Source organism: Phoenix dactylifera, chromosome 5, assembly GCF_051530095.1.
Source record: "Phoenix dactylifera cultivar Ajwa chromosome 5, Ajwa_hap1_PhDact_Kaust_v1.1, whole genome shotgun sequence".
Lineage (NCBI taxonomy): Eukaryota > Viridiplantae > Streptophyta > Magnoliopsida > Arecales > Arecaceae > Phoenix > Phoenix dactylifera.
Genome location: NC_143194.1, coordinates 68,701 through 84,108, shown reverse-complemented (window position 1 = coordinate 84,108; position 15,408 = coordinate 68,701). Strand labels below are relative to the sequence as shown.

The following is a 15,408-nucleotide window of genomic DNA, read 5'->3' as shown; positions in this document are numbered from 1 at the left end:
TCGGCCGTAATGCACTGCGGGGGAGGGGGGGGAGAAGATGAACAGTGGAGTTTTCATTTTATATATATATATTTTTGTAACACTGTTCATATGAACAGTGTTTTCACGGGACACTGTTCATATGAACAGTGAATCGTCGATATTTAATTATTATTATTATTATTATTATTTTGTTTTAAAATTATAAATTTTATATGAAGGCAGGTAAGGAATTGGTTGGAAATTGGCTTTGGATTTGAGGTGGGTCATGATCGTTGATTTGCTTGAACTTGTTCTCGAGTCCAATGTCATTTAAATTTAATTCTTGCTGAACTGCTTCAGACCGGACTCGACAAGACTAAAAACAGGACCGTGACTTAATAAAAAGGATTAATCAAACCTTTTTCCTCATACAAAAAATAATTATCTAATCAGGACCAAAACCTGTTTAATCATAGCCTTAGTTTGATTACAACTCCATCAGGTTACTAAACCGGATCAACACAATCTTCTCCTTATACGTTTTCTGTAGTTTTCATGAAAGATCGCAACCAAAAGAGAGACAAGTTCAGAGTCTGGTTTAAGAAAAGAATTATTTACTTCTTACCATATTTTAAATTTATTTCAACGATTATTCAATTTTATGGTAAAATACGTATTTATCAATTTAAGAACATAGATAAGTGCTATGGAAAGATAACTAAATTATGAATTATTAAGCACTTATCAGCGACCCCGACCGAGATCCCCGCCTCGGCCGAGAACGCCCCCAGGGAGGTACGGAAACTATACTCCCCTTACCACTATTCGGGCCGAGATCCTCATGGAAATAGAAGGCCGAGGCTATCTCCGACCTCCACCACCGATGCGAGAGTCGGAAGCTCGGCAACGCTTTAGAAAGTACTATCACTTTCATCAAGATCACGGCCACGACACAAAGGAGTGCTTCCGACTTCGAGATGAGATTGAAGTGCTTATCCGTTGTGGGACACTCAACCGATTTGTACAAAACCGGCGTGATGAAGGAGGACCAGTGGAGAACGCCGCGCCGCCTGAAGATCAAAACAATAACAAACCCATTGCTGGCACCATCAACGCCATAGGAGGGGGCTCTGCCGAAGGAAGCTCGGCTAAAGAACCTGCTGGCCATAGTATCAACCTACCACCTGCTCATGCGATTTCCCACCGAACGGAGAGTCGGCGAACCTCGAGGGGACCAAGCAACAGCCAAGCAAAGTTACATGGCGACCCTCAAAGCAAAACAACTGGCTGAAAAATCAGTCCAAATCTCAGCCTTGGCACTACCTATCGAGACCTTGGAAGTGCGGGACGAGCCTAAGAAGCAACGAGTAGAGCCCGGAAAGCTCCTACTACAAATCCCCTTAAGAGAGGACCGCCCGGATCAAACCGTACAGGTCGGCTCCAGCCTAAGCCCCCGTGAGCGAGACCACATGATTGAATTTCTCCAAGCCAATGCCGACGTAATCGCCTGATCGCCCACTGACATGCTAGGAATAGATCGTAAAGTTATGGTTCAACAACTCCATGTGAGCCCAACTTACAAGCCCGTCAGGCAGAAAAAAACGGAGCTTTGCACCAGAACGACAGCAAGCGGCGGCTGAGAAGATGGACAAACTCCTCGAGGCTAGTTTTATCAGAGAGGTCACCTACCCGAACTGGCTCACCAACATGGTCCTCGTGAAGAAAACCAATGGAAAGCGGCGCATGTGTGTGGATTACACTGATCTGAACAAAGCCTGCCTGAAGGACAATTTTCCACTCCCTAGGATCGACCAGCTCGTTGATTCTACCTCGGGACACCAGTTGCTGACGTTTATGGATGCCTTCTCGGGGTACAATCAGATCCGAATGGCGTCCGAAGATGAGGAAAAGACAGTCTTTGTCACCGACAAAGGCCTCTATTGCTACAGGAGTAATTCAACGCGGGATCGAAGCGAACCCAGAAATGATCCGAGCGCTGTAGGAGATGGCACCCCCAAGGACGGTCAAGGAAGTACAACGGCGCGCTGGACGAGTTGCGGCCTTGGGAAGGTTTGTCTCGAGTTCGGCAGAGCGATGTCTCTCTTTCTTCAAGATTCTCAAACGGACAAAAAACTTCGTGTGGACTGAAGAGTGCTAGCAAGCCTTCGAAGAACCCAGGTGTCATCTCGCCTTCCCTCCATTGCTCACAAAACCTCAGCAGGGCGAGCTTCTCTACCTATACCTTGCTGTGTCCGCGGTAGCAATGAGCTCAGTCCTAGTTCGGAAAGAAGACATCCCAGAAACCAATATAGTACACCAGTCGAATTATGCGAGATGTAGAGCCCCGATACTCTAAATTAGAAAAAACAGTCTACGCGCTACTCATCTCGGCCTGAAGGCTTCGGCCGTACTTCCTAGCTCACACCGTGGCCGTATTAACTGACCAATAAAACAAGTTTTGCAACGATCGAATCGTGCGGAAAGAATTGCAAGATGGGCGATTGAGCTTGAAAAATTCGACCTCGAGTACCGCCCGAGGCCAGCAATCAAGGCATAAGTGCTCGCCGACTTCATAGTGGAATGCACCCTCCCAAACGACCCCGAGACCGAGCTCACATCAAAGGAAGACACCTCAGAGCGGCCATGGGTCCTACATGTGGACGGTTCCTCAACCTCGGGGGGTAGTGGGGCAGGCCTCATTCTTACCAGCCCGGATAGAGTGGTCGCGGAGCAAGCTTTACGCCTCGAGTTTCCGGCCTCGAACAACGAAGCGATGTACGAGGCGCTCATTGCCGGACTGAAATTGGCGAAGGAGCTCAAGGTCGGCAGCCTAAAAATCCTCAGTGATTCCCAATTGATCATGAGCCAAATCTTAGGAGACATTGAAGCTAGAGAGCCATCAATGCAAAAGTATCTCCAGAAGGTACGAAATATCACCTCTACGTTGAACACCTTCGACATTCAGCACATCTCCAGGACAGAGAACGCGAGGGCCGACCTGCTATCAAAGCTGGCGACTTCTCGCATGAGCGAGCTCCCGAGAACCACGACACGAGTATCTTCAAACACCAAGCACCGAGGAGCCTAAGTCGGCCCTCTGCATCGAAACTGAACCGAGCTGGATGGATGCATTTGTCGACTTCCTACAGAATGAAATCCTCCCCGATGATGAGCTCAAGGTCCGCCGAGTCAAGCGCCAGGTTTCCCGATACCTCCTGTATGAAGGCATGCTATACTGCAGGTCCTTCACATCTCCGCTCCTCAGTGTTGGGAACCCGCCCATGCCGCTGATATTTCAAAAAAAATCAGATGGCAGCGGAAGAGGCATGTGCGGGATCGACATTCATCGCATGAACGTTGTTTCATGAACCGTTCGTAGTTAGGCAAGGATTAAAAACTTTTAAAAACAATAGAAGATCAGATCTTCACCTTGTGCGGGTAGATGGTCACCGCAAATCTGAGTTCGTGGTTTAGGAAGAGGGTTCGCTTGAAGCCGTTCAAGTGTCCGGCCTCTACGGGTATCCACACGAAGCAGAGATCCGATCAAAGCTCTCTAGTCTTCCCGGGGTGCTAGCTCCCTTGCAAAGACTTCTTTTGATGGCTGATTTCCTCTCTTTCTTTCAACTCTTGAATGTACTTGAGAGGAGGAAGAAGGATGAAGAAGAGAAGGAGGAATGAACCCCACGCAGCCTTCTTTTCTTTTCCCTGCGTTGGAAGGAAGAAAGGAGGAGGAGGCCGCCAAGGTTCTTTTTCTTCCTCTTCTTGCTTGCGGCTGAACCAAGGGAGGAAGAGGGGTGGCCACGGCTTGGAGGAGGAGGAATCACATTCATCTAGGGCGCCGGCCCCTTGTCCTCTTTTATAGCCATCTAGGGCTCCTACAAATTAGGAGCCCTAGACAAGTTTCCAAAGAGGGGGCGCCGGCCCCCTCTCTTCATGCCGCACCAAGAGATCAAAAGAGGAGGGGCGTGAGCCCCTCCCTCTTATGTTGCCCTAATCCTCATTAAGTAAGGTTTTGGTTGCCCTAATGTGGCTAAGCCCTAATCTAATTAGGCTTGGTCCAAGGGGAAACCAAATTGGATCTAATCTAGGTAAGTCCTAATCCAATTAGAACTTAAATCAATTTTGACTCAATTGAACTCTTCAATCCTAATCCAATTAGGAGTCTTATTGATTCATTAGATTAATAATTAATTATGACTTAAGAAACCCTAATCCAAATTAGGACATATTTAATTTTAGTCCTAATCCAATTAGGACTCTATTTGAATCCGAAGTCCTAATCCAATTAGGATTTCTAGGAATCCTATTCTAAGTAGGAATCCAAAGATGAATTCAAAATCCTAATCTAATTAGGATTGTAGGAATCCTACTCTAAGTAGGAATCCCAGTCCTACTCCAAATAGGATTCCCAGTCCTAATCCAATTAGAACTCTAGGAATCCTACTTCAAGTAGGATTTGTGTTTTAAGTCCAATTAATCAATTCCCATTCCTTCTTCAACTTCTTCTCAATCGAATTGATTACTCGTGATTCATAATCACTTTTCAACCATCGGATCGGTCAATACTTCTAGTGTGTGTGACCCCATAGGTTCTATTCTGACTGGTAATGAGATATATTGCGATCTCTATCACAATATCATTGAAAACTCCTTTCAATGGGTTGGAACGATTCCAACTCAACTCATTAGGATTTATCGATCATCGAGACAATCCCTATGAGTCCCACCATCCACCAGTGACACCTAGCAGCATGTAGTGGCTACCCAGCAGAATAGAATTGTGAACCTCTAGGTGCAGTTATCGTGTGATACAGTCCTACCATCGTGGATCCCTACAAGACGGAGGTCATGGACAACTCGTCAAACCCCATCGTCTGTCATATGTGAAGATTTATTCGACTTAAGTTCGAGAGTGAAAAACTCTTTCTCCACTATGCATACTGCCCCGGCTGAGGTCTTACGAACTCAGTCTTATAAATCATATAGGATCTCTCCTTATCTATCAAGATCGATAGATTCCTTATAAGTGCATACCTTACTCCTACAGTGAACTTACTGCAGCCAATCTACACTGCATATGGCTAGAGACCATGTATGTGTGCAGTCAAACTACAATAATCTCACTGTGAGTAGCCGAAGCACCGCAGGTCAAAGGACCAGTCACACTACTGCAACATCAAGCAAATCACTGACGAGTGGATAGACATCCAAGTGACTTCTTGTATTGGTCACGCTCAGTACCCTTGTTTTTAACAAGCACCTGCACTATTACTTCAGTGTCGCTACACTGTGGACTCGAGTCTCGTCCATCCATAAGGAAAGTAATCTGTGCACTGATCTCATCGGATCGATCACCGTCCTCGTGATGATCCATCGATCAGGAGCGTTTAGAAATTAATCACTAATGATACATGGCTCAAATTCTCAACTTTTGAGAATATGCATCATCATCTTATTAATTCCTTGGACGATTCATAAACACAATATGAATGAAAAAGATGCCTTTCATTTATTCAATAATAATAAAGTCAAGTACAAATTATGTCCTAGAATTAATAATGTGTCAGCCAAAATTGGCTTCTAGGGCATACATCTAACACTCAGATGCCTCCGTCCCTCGGAGGCGGATTATGCCATGCGAGAAGTTCACGAGGGGATCTGCGGAAACTACCTAGAAAGTCGGGCCTTGGCCTATAAGATTCTACACCAAGGATATTATTGGCCTACACTCCAGAAAGACACCGTAGACTTCGTCCAAAGATGTGACCGATGCCAGCGGAACGCCAATATTCAGCGCCGACCCTCAGTTCCACTGACCTCAATCAGTGCCCCCTGGCCGTTTGCCTAATGGGAAATCGACATCTTGGGACCGTTCCCCCAAGCTATCGGGCAAAGAAAGTTTCTCATCGTCTCCATTGACTATTTCACCAAGTGGGTCGAAGCTAAACCAGTGGCTCAAATCACCGAGCCAAAGATGCAAGAATTCGTCTGGATATCGATAGGTTTGGGCTCCCCCACGTTATCATATCCGACAACGGCCGTCAATTTGACAATGCCCGCATCATGGAGTTCTGTTCCGAGCTCGGCATTGACCATCGTTTCACCTCGGTCGCTCATCCCCAGACTAATGGAGAAATGGAGGTGACAAATCGGACCATCCTTCAAGGACTTAAGGCCAGACTCGATCAGTCTAAAGGGCAATGGGTCGAAGATCTTTACAATGTTCTCTGGGCCTATAGAACCATGCTCCGGATCCCAACTGGTGAAACCCCTTTTAACCTAGCCTATGGAACGAAAGCAGTCATCCCCTTGGAGATCGAACTTCCGTCACCAAGGGTGGAGAACTACGATGCAGCTCCAAATTCACCACGACTCAGAAACAACCTAGATCTCCTCGAAGAAACAAGGAAAGCCGCTCGAATTCGTATGGCAAGATATCAACAGAAAGCGGCACAATATTACAACTCTAGAGTCGAGATCAAGCTCTTCAAAGTGGGTGATCTCGTCCTGAAGAAAGCCGAAGCCTCTCGACCTACGGAGCAAGAAAAGCTTGCCCCAAATTGGGAAGGACCATATCCAGTCGCTCGGGTCCAACGGCTCGGAGCATACAAGTTGGAGTCCCTCAAGCGAACTTGGCGAGGTTCGGGCGCGCAGAGGGCCGCGAGCGGGCTGGTCATGCGTGCGCGGTTGGCCGCGCGCGGGCTCGTGGGCGCGCACTGGTCTGCGCGCCTGCTGCCATCCGCGCGAAGGGCCGCACGCCTGGGACGCACGCGCGTGGTGGGTCGTGCGCGGCTGTGGCTGAACGGGCGCGCGGTTGGCCGCGCGGTGCTGTGGTGGGCGCAAGACCTCGTGCAAGCGCTGAGCAAGGCCCGCGCGGGGCTGAACCGGCCGCTGGCGAGGTTGGCCACTGCTTGGGCAAACCTCCAAGCAGTGCCCAAGCAGTGGATTTGGCCCGCTGGTTGGTCTTGGCCGAGGTTGGCCTCGGCCAAGCCTTCTAGATTTTGGCTTGGCGGGCCGGGGTACTCATCATCCCCCCCTTTTGGAGAGTACCCTTGTCCTCAAGGGTGCCGTCAAGTAGCGGACTCCCCTCCTTCCATGACAATGCGTCGGCCACCTTATTCTCTTTCTCTGGTTGATAAATAATGTCATATTCAAAGCCAAGTAACTTTACCAAGAATTTCTGCTGCTCTGGAGTCACGATTTTTTGTTGAAGGTGCCGAAGAGCTTGCTGGTCGGTGACAATGATGAAGAGTCTTCCAAGTAGGTAAGGCTTCCAAACCTTGACCGCGTGTACCACCGCGAGCAGCTCCCTTGCGTATGTACTCCATGCCTTTTTCTGTGGTCCAAGGGCTTTTGAAATATAAGCCAATGGGCGCCTGGTTGATAAATAATCTATGCATCTGACAATACAACTTTGTGAATTTTTTTAACGCAGCTTTCTAGGTTTGCAAATATTAGGTCTTGAAATATAAAAGAATGAACAAGATGACACTCTCTAACTGTAGTTACATTGATGTTATCCACATTTCTTGTTGAAATAATTATCGCAAGTAAACAAGGATAAATTAGTTTTCTAAAGAAAGTCAAGGTTAATCAGTTCTTAACTTCCATGTGAGAATTTAAATCAATAAAACCTTCAGCAATGTTTTCTTGAAATGATATGTTGTGAAAATGGTTAACTGGTCAACCACATACGTGACCCAGACCAAATTTTTAGCAATAACTTATGTTTTACATGGCAAGAAATACCAAAACAATCCACCATTTCATGCAAAAGAAGGAATTCCTAACATGCTGCCAAATGTTCCGTCTGATCCAGCATCATGTCATGCAAAACTAATGCTAAACCCCAACTTACAAGTGTTAATATAACTAAACCAATTTTTTGTTGTATCTCCTAAAGAGGATGATTTTTCACTGTATGTAAGAAGATGCTCCATGCAACTACTTGCAACATCCAAACTTGTACTTCTCCACTAAGTATACCCCATGCCTTTTGGACTCCACATTGCAAAAAGATGATAAAAGGGTTATGGACTTACTTATTTCTCCTTGAGAGGATAAAAGGGTTCTGGCTTGGCAATAAGGCCATAGCCTTTCACAAACCGCCGGTAGTAGCCGGTGAGTCCTAGAAATCCTCGCAAGGCTGAAATGTCCTTAGGCAGCGGCCAATCAGAAATGGCCTCTATTTTCCGTGTCAACACGTACTCCATCTCCGGATACAACATGCCCAAGGTACTGAAGTTCCGTTTGAACAAAGGCGCACTTGGAAGGCATGATAAAAAAATGATGTTCTGCCAAGGTGCGCAAGACTAGATCTAAATGCCGCATATGTTCTTCTATGGACTTTGAATAGATCAAGATGTCATCGAAGAAGACGATGACGAATTTACGAAGGTGCAGCTTGAATACCTGATTCATGGCGGCTTGGAAGGTTGATGGTGCGTTGCAAAGACCAAACGGCATGACAAGTTATTCATAGTGTCCGGAGTGGGTGCGGAACACCGTCTTCTGGACATCTTCGTCGCGCATCCTGATTTGCTGATAGCCGGCTCGGAGATCAAGTCTTGTGAAGAATTTTGCGCCGTGGAGTTCATCTAGCATCTCATCCACGGTTGGGATTGGAAACCGGTCCTTGATGGTGGCCTCGTTTAAGGCCCTATAATCAGTGCAGAACCTCCAAGACCCATCCTTCTTTCTCACCAAGAGAACCGGTGATGAGAAGGGGCTTGTACTTGGCCGGATTATCCCTTGCTTCAGCATGTCTTCCACTTGCCTCTCGATTTTCCCCTTCTGAAAATGAGCATACCTGTAGGGTGGTACATTGATTGGTTTGCTTTCTTCCTTAAGGAGGATGGGGTGATCGAAGGCGCGCCTTGGTGGAAGCGCGGTTGGCATCTCTAGGATGCCACGGTGGGCTTCAAGGAGCCTTTGGACTTGCGGCAGCAAGCCCTGCAATTCATCTTTTGGCTGCGGTTGAGGTCCCTCCGCAGCCCCTCCTTGGTTGGACAGCATCACTATGAAGCATAGTGCCCCACCTCGGCACAAGCGCTCGATCATATTGGCCTCACAAGGCTGGACTTCTTTGTGGTTAAGTGTTGTCCATAGCCTCTTTCTTCCTTCATGCCGGAACTCCATGGTCATGGCATTGTAGTCGGTGACTACCTTTCCGATGCCTCGAAGCCATGCATTGCCAAGGACCACATCCAAGCCTACTAGTTGGAGCACATATAAGTCGGCTGAAATTCAAACACCTTGGATGTTGAGTCGGATGTCCTTGACAACTTCTTGGCACTTAAGCCTTTCACCGTTCGCCACCTTCACTTCAAAGGGTTCGGTGGTTGCCCCTTTAAGACCAATTCGTTGAAGGGCTCCTAGATTCATGAAGTTGTGGAAGGATCCGTTGTCAACGCGCAATGACACCTCATGTTTGCCGATCCATGCAGTCATCCTCATGGTTGAAGGACTTTGAATTCCGGTGAGTGCATGTAGAGATAACTCAGCATCCTTTGGAATGGGGCTGATGGAGTTGGCTTCGATGGGATCATCATCGGTTGTGCTGCTATCGGAGGTTGCAGCAACGTCATCTTCGGCCTCATCCTCGCTGCTATTGATGTGAAGGACATAGGATTGGCTGGGCTTGCAACAGTGGCCTTTCTCCTATTTGGCGCCGCATTTAAAGCATAATCCTTTCTTGATGTACTCCTGCAACTCCTCTCGGTTGAGCTTCTTGACTTCAGGGGGTTGCTATTTTGAGATGCTTGCAGCTGCCGGTTGGGACTTGGATGGCCAAGGTTTGGCTTTCTTGCGGTTGGAGTTCTCCTTGGCCGGTCGCTGGTCGTTGAAGCCACTTTGGTCAAGTATTTTCGCCATCCTCATCGCATCTTGAAGGCATGTGGGCTGCTTGAGCTTTAGTTCCTTGGATAACCAAGGTTTGAGCCCATCAATAAAGGTGCCGAGCAAGGCCTCCTCCGACCAACCATCCACCATTGTTTGTAGTTGGCGAAAGTCATCAATGTAATTCTGCACCTTGCCTTCTTGCTTCAACTTGGCCAATTGGCCGTGGTGATTTATGGTTGGGGACGATCCCCATTGATTCATGAACTCCTGCACAAAAACCGTCCACCCCAAGTAGTTCCCTTCCTTCTCATAAATATTTCTTAGCCACCTCCACCACCTCCACCCTTTCCTCCCGAGGGATCTCATAAACCGAAAAATATTGCTCGACCTTATCGAGCCACTCGTATGGATCACCTCCAAAAGATGGGAACTCAATCTGTCTTTCGGACCCCTCTCTCATGTGGACCCGCAACCCTAAAATCATCATCATGGGCAACCCGTTCTCCTCTCCTTTCCTCTTGAACTTGTCGACCATGAGGACTCCTCCCGGGTTCACTCCCTTCTTCATCCATTCTCCTTAGCCTATCCTCCATTAAGATGCCATCGGCCCATCTATCTACAACATCATTACCACTTTCAATCCTTCCCCCTCTTCTCCTTGTTTCTCTCTTTTTTCTTCCTCCTTCACTCACATCACTTCCTTTTTCTGCAAACCACCTCTCTATTCTCTCTATGTTGGCGTTTCCTTCTCTCCTTATGGCGGCCAAGGTGGTCACCACATGCTCTAACACTCGGCTGATTTCTGCATTGTTATTCTCCATAACCTCAAGGAGCCTTTGTTGGCTAACCGATTCACTACCCGGCTCCATGAAATCTGAAAATTCTACCCAACAAAAATCAACCCGATCCTCCTACGGTCGTCACCCAAAGGATGAGCCGACCCTCCCTTTTATGAAAAGATTACACCACAAAAATTTATCCCTTCCGGGTTGTACAAATAAGAATGAAAAACAATATATGATCTCTCAACCCAAAAGAGGTCTTGATGATCTATGTGTTCCCGAAAAGAGGCCCTGTCGACCAGCCCCTGCAGCCAGCCGTGCCCAGGCCCTTCCAATGGCCTGCCTACCCCCTGCAAAAGCCACAGCTGGGCAGCAGCCTATGCCTAAGGCTTGGCCATGCCTTGGCCAAGCCTTTGGCCCTACATGTGCCATATGCCTTAGCCACTCTTGTGCCCCTTGAAGAGCCTATAAATATGCATTGAGAGAGCTTGGGGGGGAGTCTTTTGTCATCTTGAGAGTCTTGTATTTTCGACCTTAGGCTTGGGAGGGCTTTGCCCTATTGTATTCGGTCCTAGAGTGTCTCTAAGGACTTGGGCTAGTGAGAACCCATCATAGTTCCACTAGATTATGCTTGTAAGCTTCATTTTGGGAATAGAATCAACCTTAATCTTTCCACCACATACACTTGAATTGTTTGGTTGTTTCATTCAAGCCAAGGGTCGGTCCAAGCTGCAGCCAGTAGACCCGCCCCTTGCCTTGATTTTCTTGGCTACTAAGTGCTCGGCACACAACCGGTGTTCCCGTTCGACCTGCATCCATACATCTTGAGGCATCCGGAAGGAGCATAAGACGAAGGATTTGGTGTGGCGACTTGGGGCCAAGAGCCGCCCTCCATCGCGAGCGCGCAGGCTAGCGGGCGCACACGAGTATGCGCTCCGGCTGCCGTGCGCGCGAAGAGCAGCTCGAATCCCTCATACTCTCCTGATGGAGAAACGAAAATCCTATGCGACTAGGGTTTCTAGTGAGTACTGCGGTCTCACCGATTTACATGCCGCCTCACCTAACAGTTATTGGTGACATATAAATGAATGAGTGTACAACTCTTGTACAATACTTCTCAAGCAAATTGTAGTGGTACTTGATCTCTAAGTCATGAAGACCTCACCTAACAGTTATTGGCCCCATTACATTGTTAAATCAGACCCACCGTATAACCGCAGAAATAAAGTCGTCATTGGTTCCTCACCTAACAGTTATTGGTGCCCAACCCCACCTTTACCCCGCAAGATCCCATGCCTAATAGAGAGGTCCAATCCTCCGATGCAACATGCCCACTCTGTCCAGCCGAGACAAATCACCGGAAAGACCTTAGCAGCTCTACTACGGTAGAAGACCTATGGACTTAATATTGTGAAATCATGTCTTAGTGTTTGCAACTTGAGTTCTTCATAAGAGGTAATCGAACAATTGGTCAGGTAAGCAGGTGGGATGCTCCCCTTACTCGGAGAGTAAGGTCCTAATTAAGTAACCACCTTTTAGACTTGCCTAGACACCAATTAGATCAATTAATCTAATATGACAAGCTCATGTTGGTTCACTCTCGACTGATTGAGGAGGTTTGTATTTAGGTCTTTCTCGATCGATTATTCACATCTCATGCAAATATATATCTACCCGCATAGACATAAGCATTAAACATCCAGGCATTTATCAACAAATAAATTTAAATGGTGATGATCATGGATCCAGGATGGGGTCATTTTTCAAGCACATGCACGTTAATTGGTTTGATCGTCTTTAACTCTTGACTCGATCTTGATCCCCTAGGTCCAATTGTGATCAACTCCTTGATCCATCTTCAATCAACCATTGATCTCGATCCACGCATGTTGAGCTTGTTGATGTTCATATCGATCAACCATCGACGTGCAACACACATCACAGATTACATCCTAGATTACTTTAAAAAATTAAATAAAATTAAAAAATAAATTACAGCCCTTTTCATGAGACACGCAGGTCTCTAATACATGAATTTAAGATGCACGCAGGCATCTGAAAAATTAAAAATTACATAGCATCACAGAACATTGCAGAACATTTCAGCACATGTAAAGGGTCCATCTATGATCATCACCATACGCATCTCATGCATAAATATTATTTTCAGATCTGTAATTTAACTAATTATTTCATCTCATGACTTGCTGATTATGCAAGACATGATTCTAAATATTTGTAATCACATTATCAAAACATTAGAATCATTAATCTAAGCATCTAAAAATCAGCACGCAGAAAAATCAGCAAGCTGAAAATTCTGCATGCAGTAAATTTCAGCAAGCATAATCCTTTAAATTTTAGATCTAAAATGCCTTTAAAAATTTAATTCTAATCTTAATCTACATAACCATGGCTCTGATACCACTATTAGTTACCCTCATATGCTGCAGAAAATTTCAAAATTTTTTCAGATTGCAGCGGAAAAGCATATGCGGGATCCGTTCATCGCATGAACGTATTTTAAAACCGTCGTTTGTAGATAGATTAGGATTCAATTCTTATAAACCATTTTAAAAATATTAAGAAGACCAGATCTTCACCTTGTGCAGGTAGATGGTCTCCGCAAATCTGATTTACGTGGATTTGTTGAAGATTCGATGGAAGGCGCACACGCGTCCGGCCTCTACGGGTATCCACACGAGGCAAAGAACCGATCGAAGCTTTTAGATCTCCCCGGGGTGCTAGCTCCTTTGCAGAGATGGCTATTGATGGCTGATATCCTCTCTATCAATCAACTCTTGAATGCCTAAGGGAGGAGGAAGAAGAATGATGGTTCAATGGAAGGAGAACAAAAATCCGCAGCCCTTTCTTTTTCCTTCGCGTTGGAACCAAGGAAGGGGATGAAGTAGACCACGCCAAGAGCTTCTTTTCCCTTGCTTCCTTGTGGCTGAAAGGAGGAATGGAAGGAGGTTCCTTGCTGCCAAAAATCCCAAGGAAAAACCATTAAAAATTCGGAGCCCCTTTGAACTCCTCTTATATGGTGTGAGGATAGAGATGAGCTTCTAAATATTTAGGAGCTCATCTCTATCCCTTTGTGAATTCAAAATAGGAGGGGTGTGGCCCCTCCTTTTTCCCTCACGCCACCAGCCAAGGGAGGGGCGTAGGCCCTCCCTCTTCCCCCATTTGGTTAGCCCCCACTCAATCTAATTAATTGGGGAGGGTTGGGTCCAAGTGCTAGGATTCAATCCTATTCAAAATAAGATTTGCACCCATTTCAATTTCCTCCAAATCCTAATCTAATTAGGATTTAATTGAACCATGACTCAATTGAACTCTTCAATCCTACTCCAATTAGAAGTCTTTTAATTAATTAGATTAAAATTAAAATTAATTAGGACTTAAAAAAATCCTAATATAATTAGGACTTATTAAATTTCAGCCTTAAGGCAATTAGGACTTTAAAAATCCTACTCCAAATAGGACTCTAATTTAATTTGAAATCCTAATCCAATTAGGACTCCAAGGATCCTACTCCAAGTAGAACTCGTAATCAAGTCCAATTAATTAAATTAAATTGCAATCTGATTGCAATTATTCCTTCTTCAACTCACTAACTCTTAGCGGGTTAACCAATTATCAATCAAATTGATTATTTGTGATTCCTAATCACAATTCAACCATCGGATCGGTCAATACCTCTAATGTGTGTGACCCCATAGGTTCTATTCTGACTGGTACTGAGATATATAACGATCTCTATCACAATATCATTGAAAACTCCTTTCAATGGGTTGAAACAATTCCAACTCAACTCACCAGGGATCATCGACCATCAAGATGGTCCCCGTGAGTCTCACCATCCACCAGTGACACCTAGCAGTATGTAGTGGCTACCCAGCAGAATAAAATGATGAACCTCTAGGTGCAGTTATCGTATGATACAGTCCTTCTATCGTGGATCCCTACAGAACGGAGGTCATGGATAACTCGCCAAACTCCGAAGTTTGTCATATGTCTAGATTTATTCGACTTGAGTTCGAGAGTGGAAAACTCTTTCTCCACTATATATATTGCCCTGGCCAAGGTCTTAGAACTCAGTCTTATAAATCACATAGGATCTCTCCTCATCTATCAAGGTCGATAGATTCCATGTAGATGCATACCCTACTCCTACAGTGAACCTACTGCAGCCAATCTACACTACAAGGACCCATATGACTAGAGACCATGTATATGTGCAGTCAAACTACAATAACCTCACTGTGAGTAGCCGAAGTACCGCAGGTCAAAGGACCAGTCACACTACTGCAACATCAAGCAAGTCACTGACGAGTGAATAGACATCCAAGTGACTTCTTGTCTTGGTCACGCTCAATACCCTTGTTCTCTAACAAGCACCTGCACTCTCACTTCAGTGTCCCTACACTGTGGACTCGAGTCTCGTCTATCCATAAGGAAAGCGATCTGTGCACTGATCGGATCGATCACCGTCCTCGTGATAATCCATTGATCAGGAGCATTTAGAAATTAATCACCAATGATACATGGCTCAAATTCTCAATTCTTGAGAATATGTATCGTCTTATTAATTCCTTGGACGATTCATAGACACATAAACAATATGAATGAAAAGAATGCCCATTTATTATTCAATAATAATAAAGTTAAGTACAAAACAATGCCCCAGAATTAATAATGTGTCAGCCATATTAGCTTCTAGGGCATATATCTAACAGCATTCGCAGTAAAATGAAAAATAAAAATGTAAGGTCTCGCAGGCCTGAATGAGGTGAAGGTTAATCGGGTCTTCTCGTGGGTTGCT

At 45.7% G+C, this 15,408-nt stretch overlaps 1 protein-coding gene across 1 annotated transcript; it reads right to left on the bottom strand.

Annotated features, from left to right (window-relative positions):
* Positions 1-8,433: 8,433 nt before the first annotated feature.
* Positions 8,434-9,417, bottom strand: LOC149753426 (uncharacterized). The gene is made up of 2 exons (XM_089931120.1): positions 9,216-9,417; positions 8,434-9,173 (listed from the first exon to the last, which is right to left on the bottom strand). The coding sequence occupies exons 1-2, from the start codon at positions 9,415-9,417 to the stop codon at positions 8,434-8,436; spliced, it is 942 nt and encodes a 313-aa protein (XP_089787246.1).
* Between the last annotated feature and the right edge of the window lie 5,991 nt (positions 9,418-15,408).

Bases quoted from the DNA above. Each gene is read 5' to 3' on its own strand.
- LOC149753426 (XM_089931120.1), bottom strand. From the start codon at position 9,417: ATGAGGATGACTGCATGGATCGGCAAACATGAGGTGTCATTGCGCGTT. The intron at 9,174-9,215 runs GTGTTTGAATTT...TCCAACTAGTAG, and splicing joins CATCCGACTCAACATCCAAG to GCTTGGATGTGGTCCTTGGC.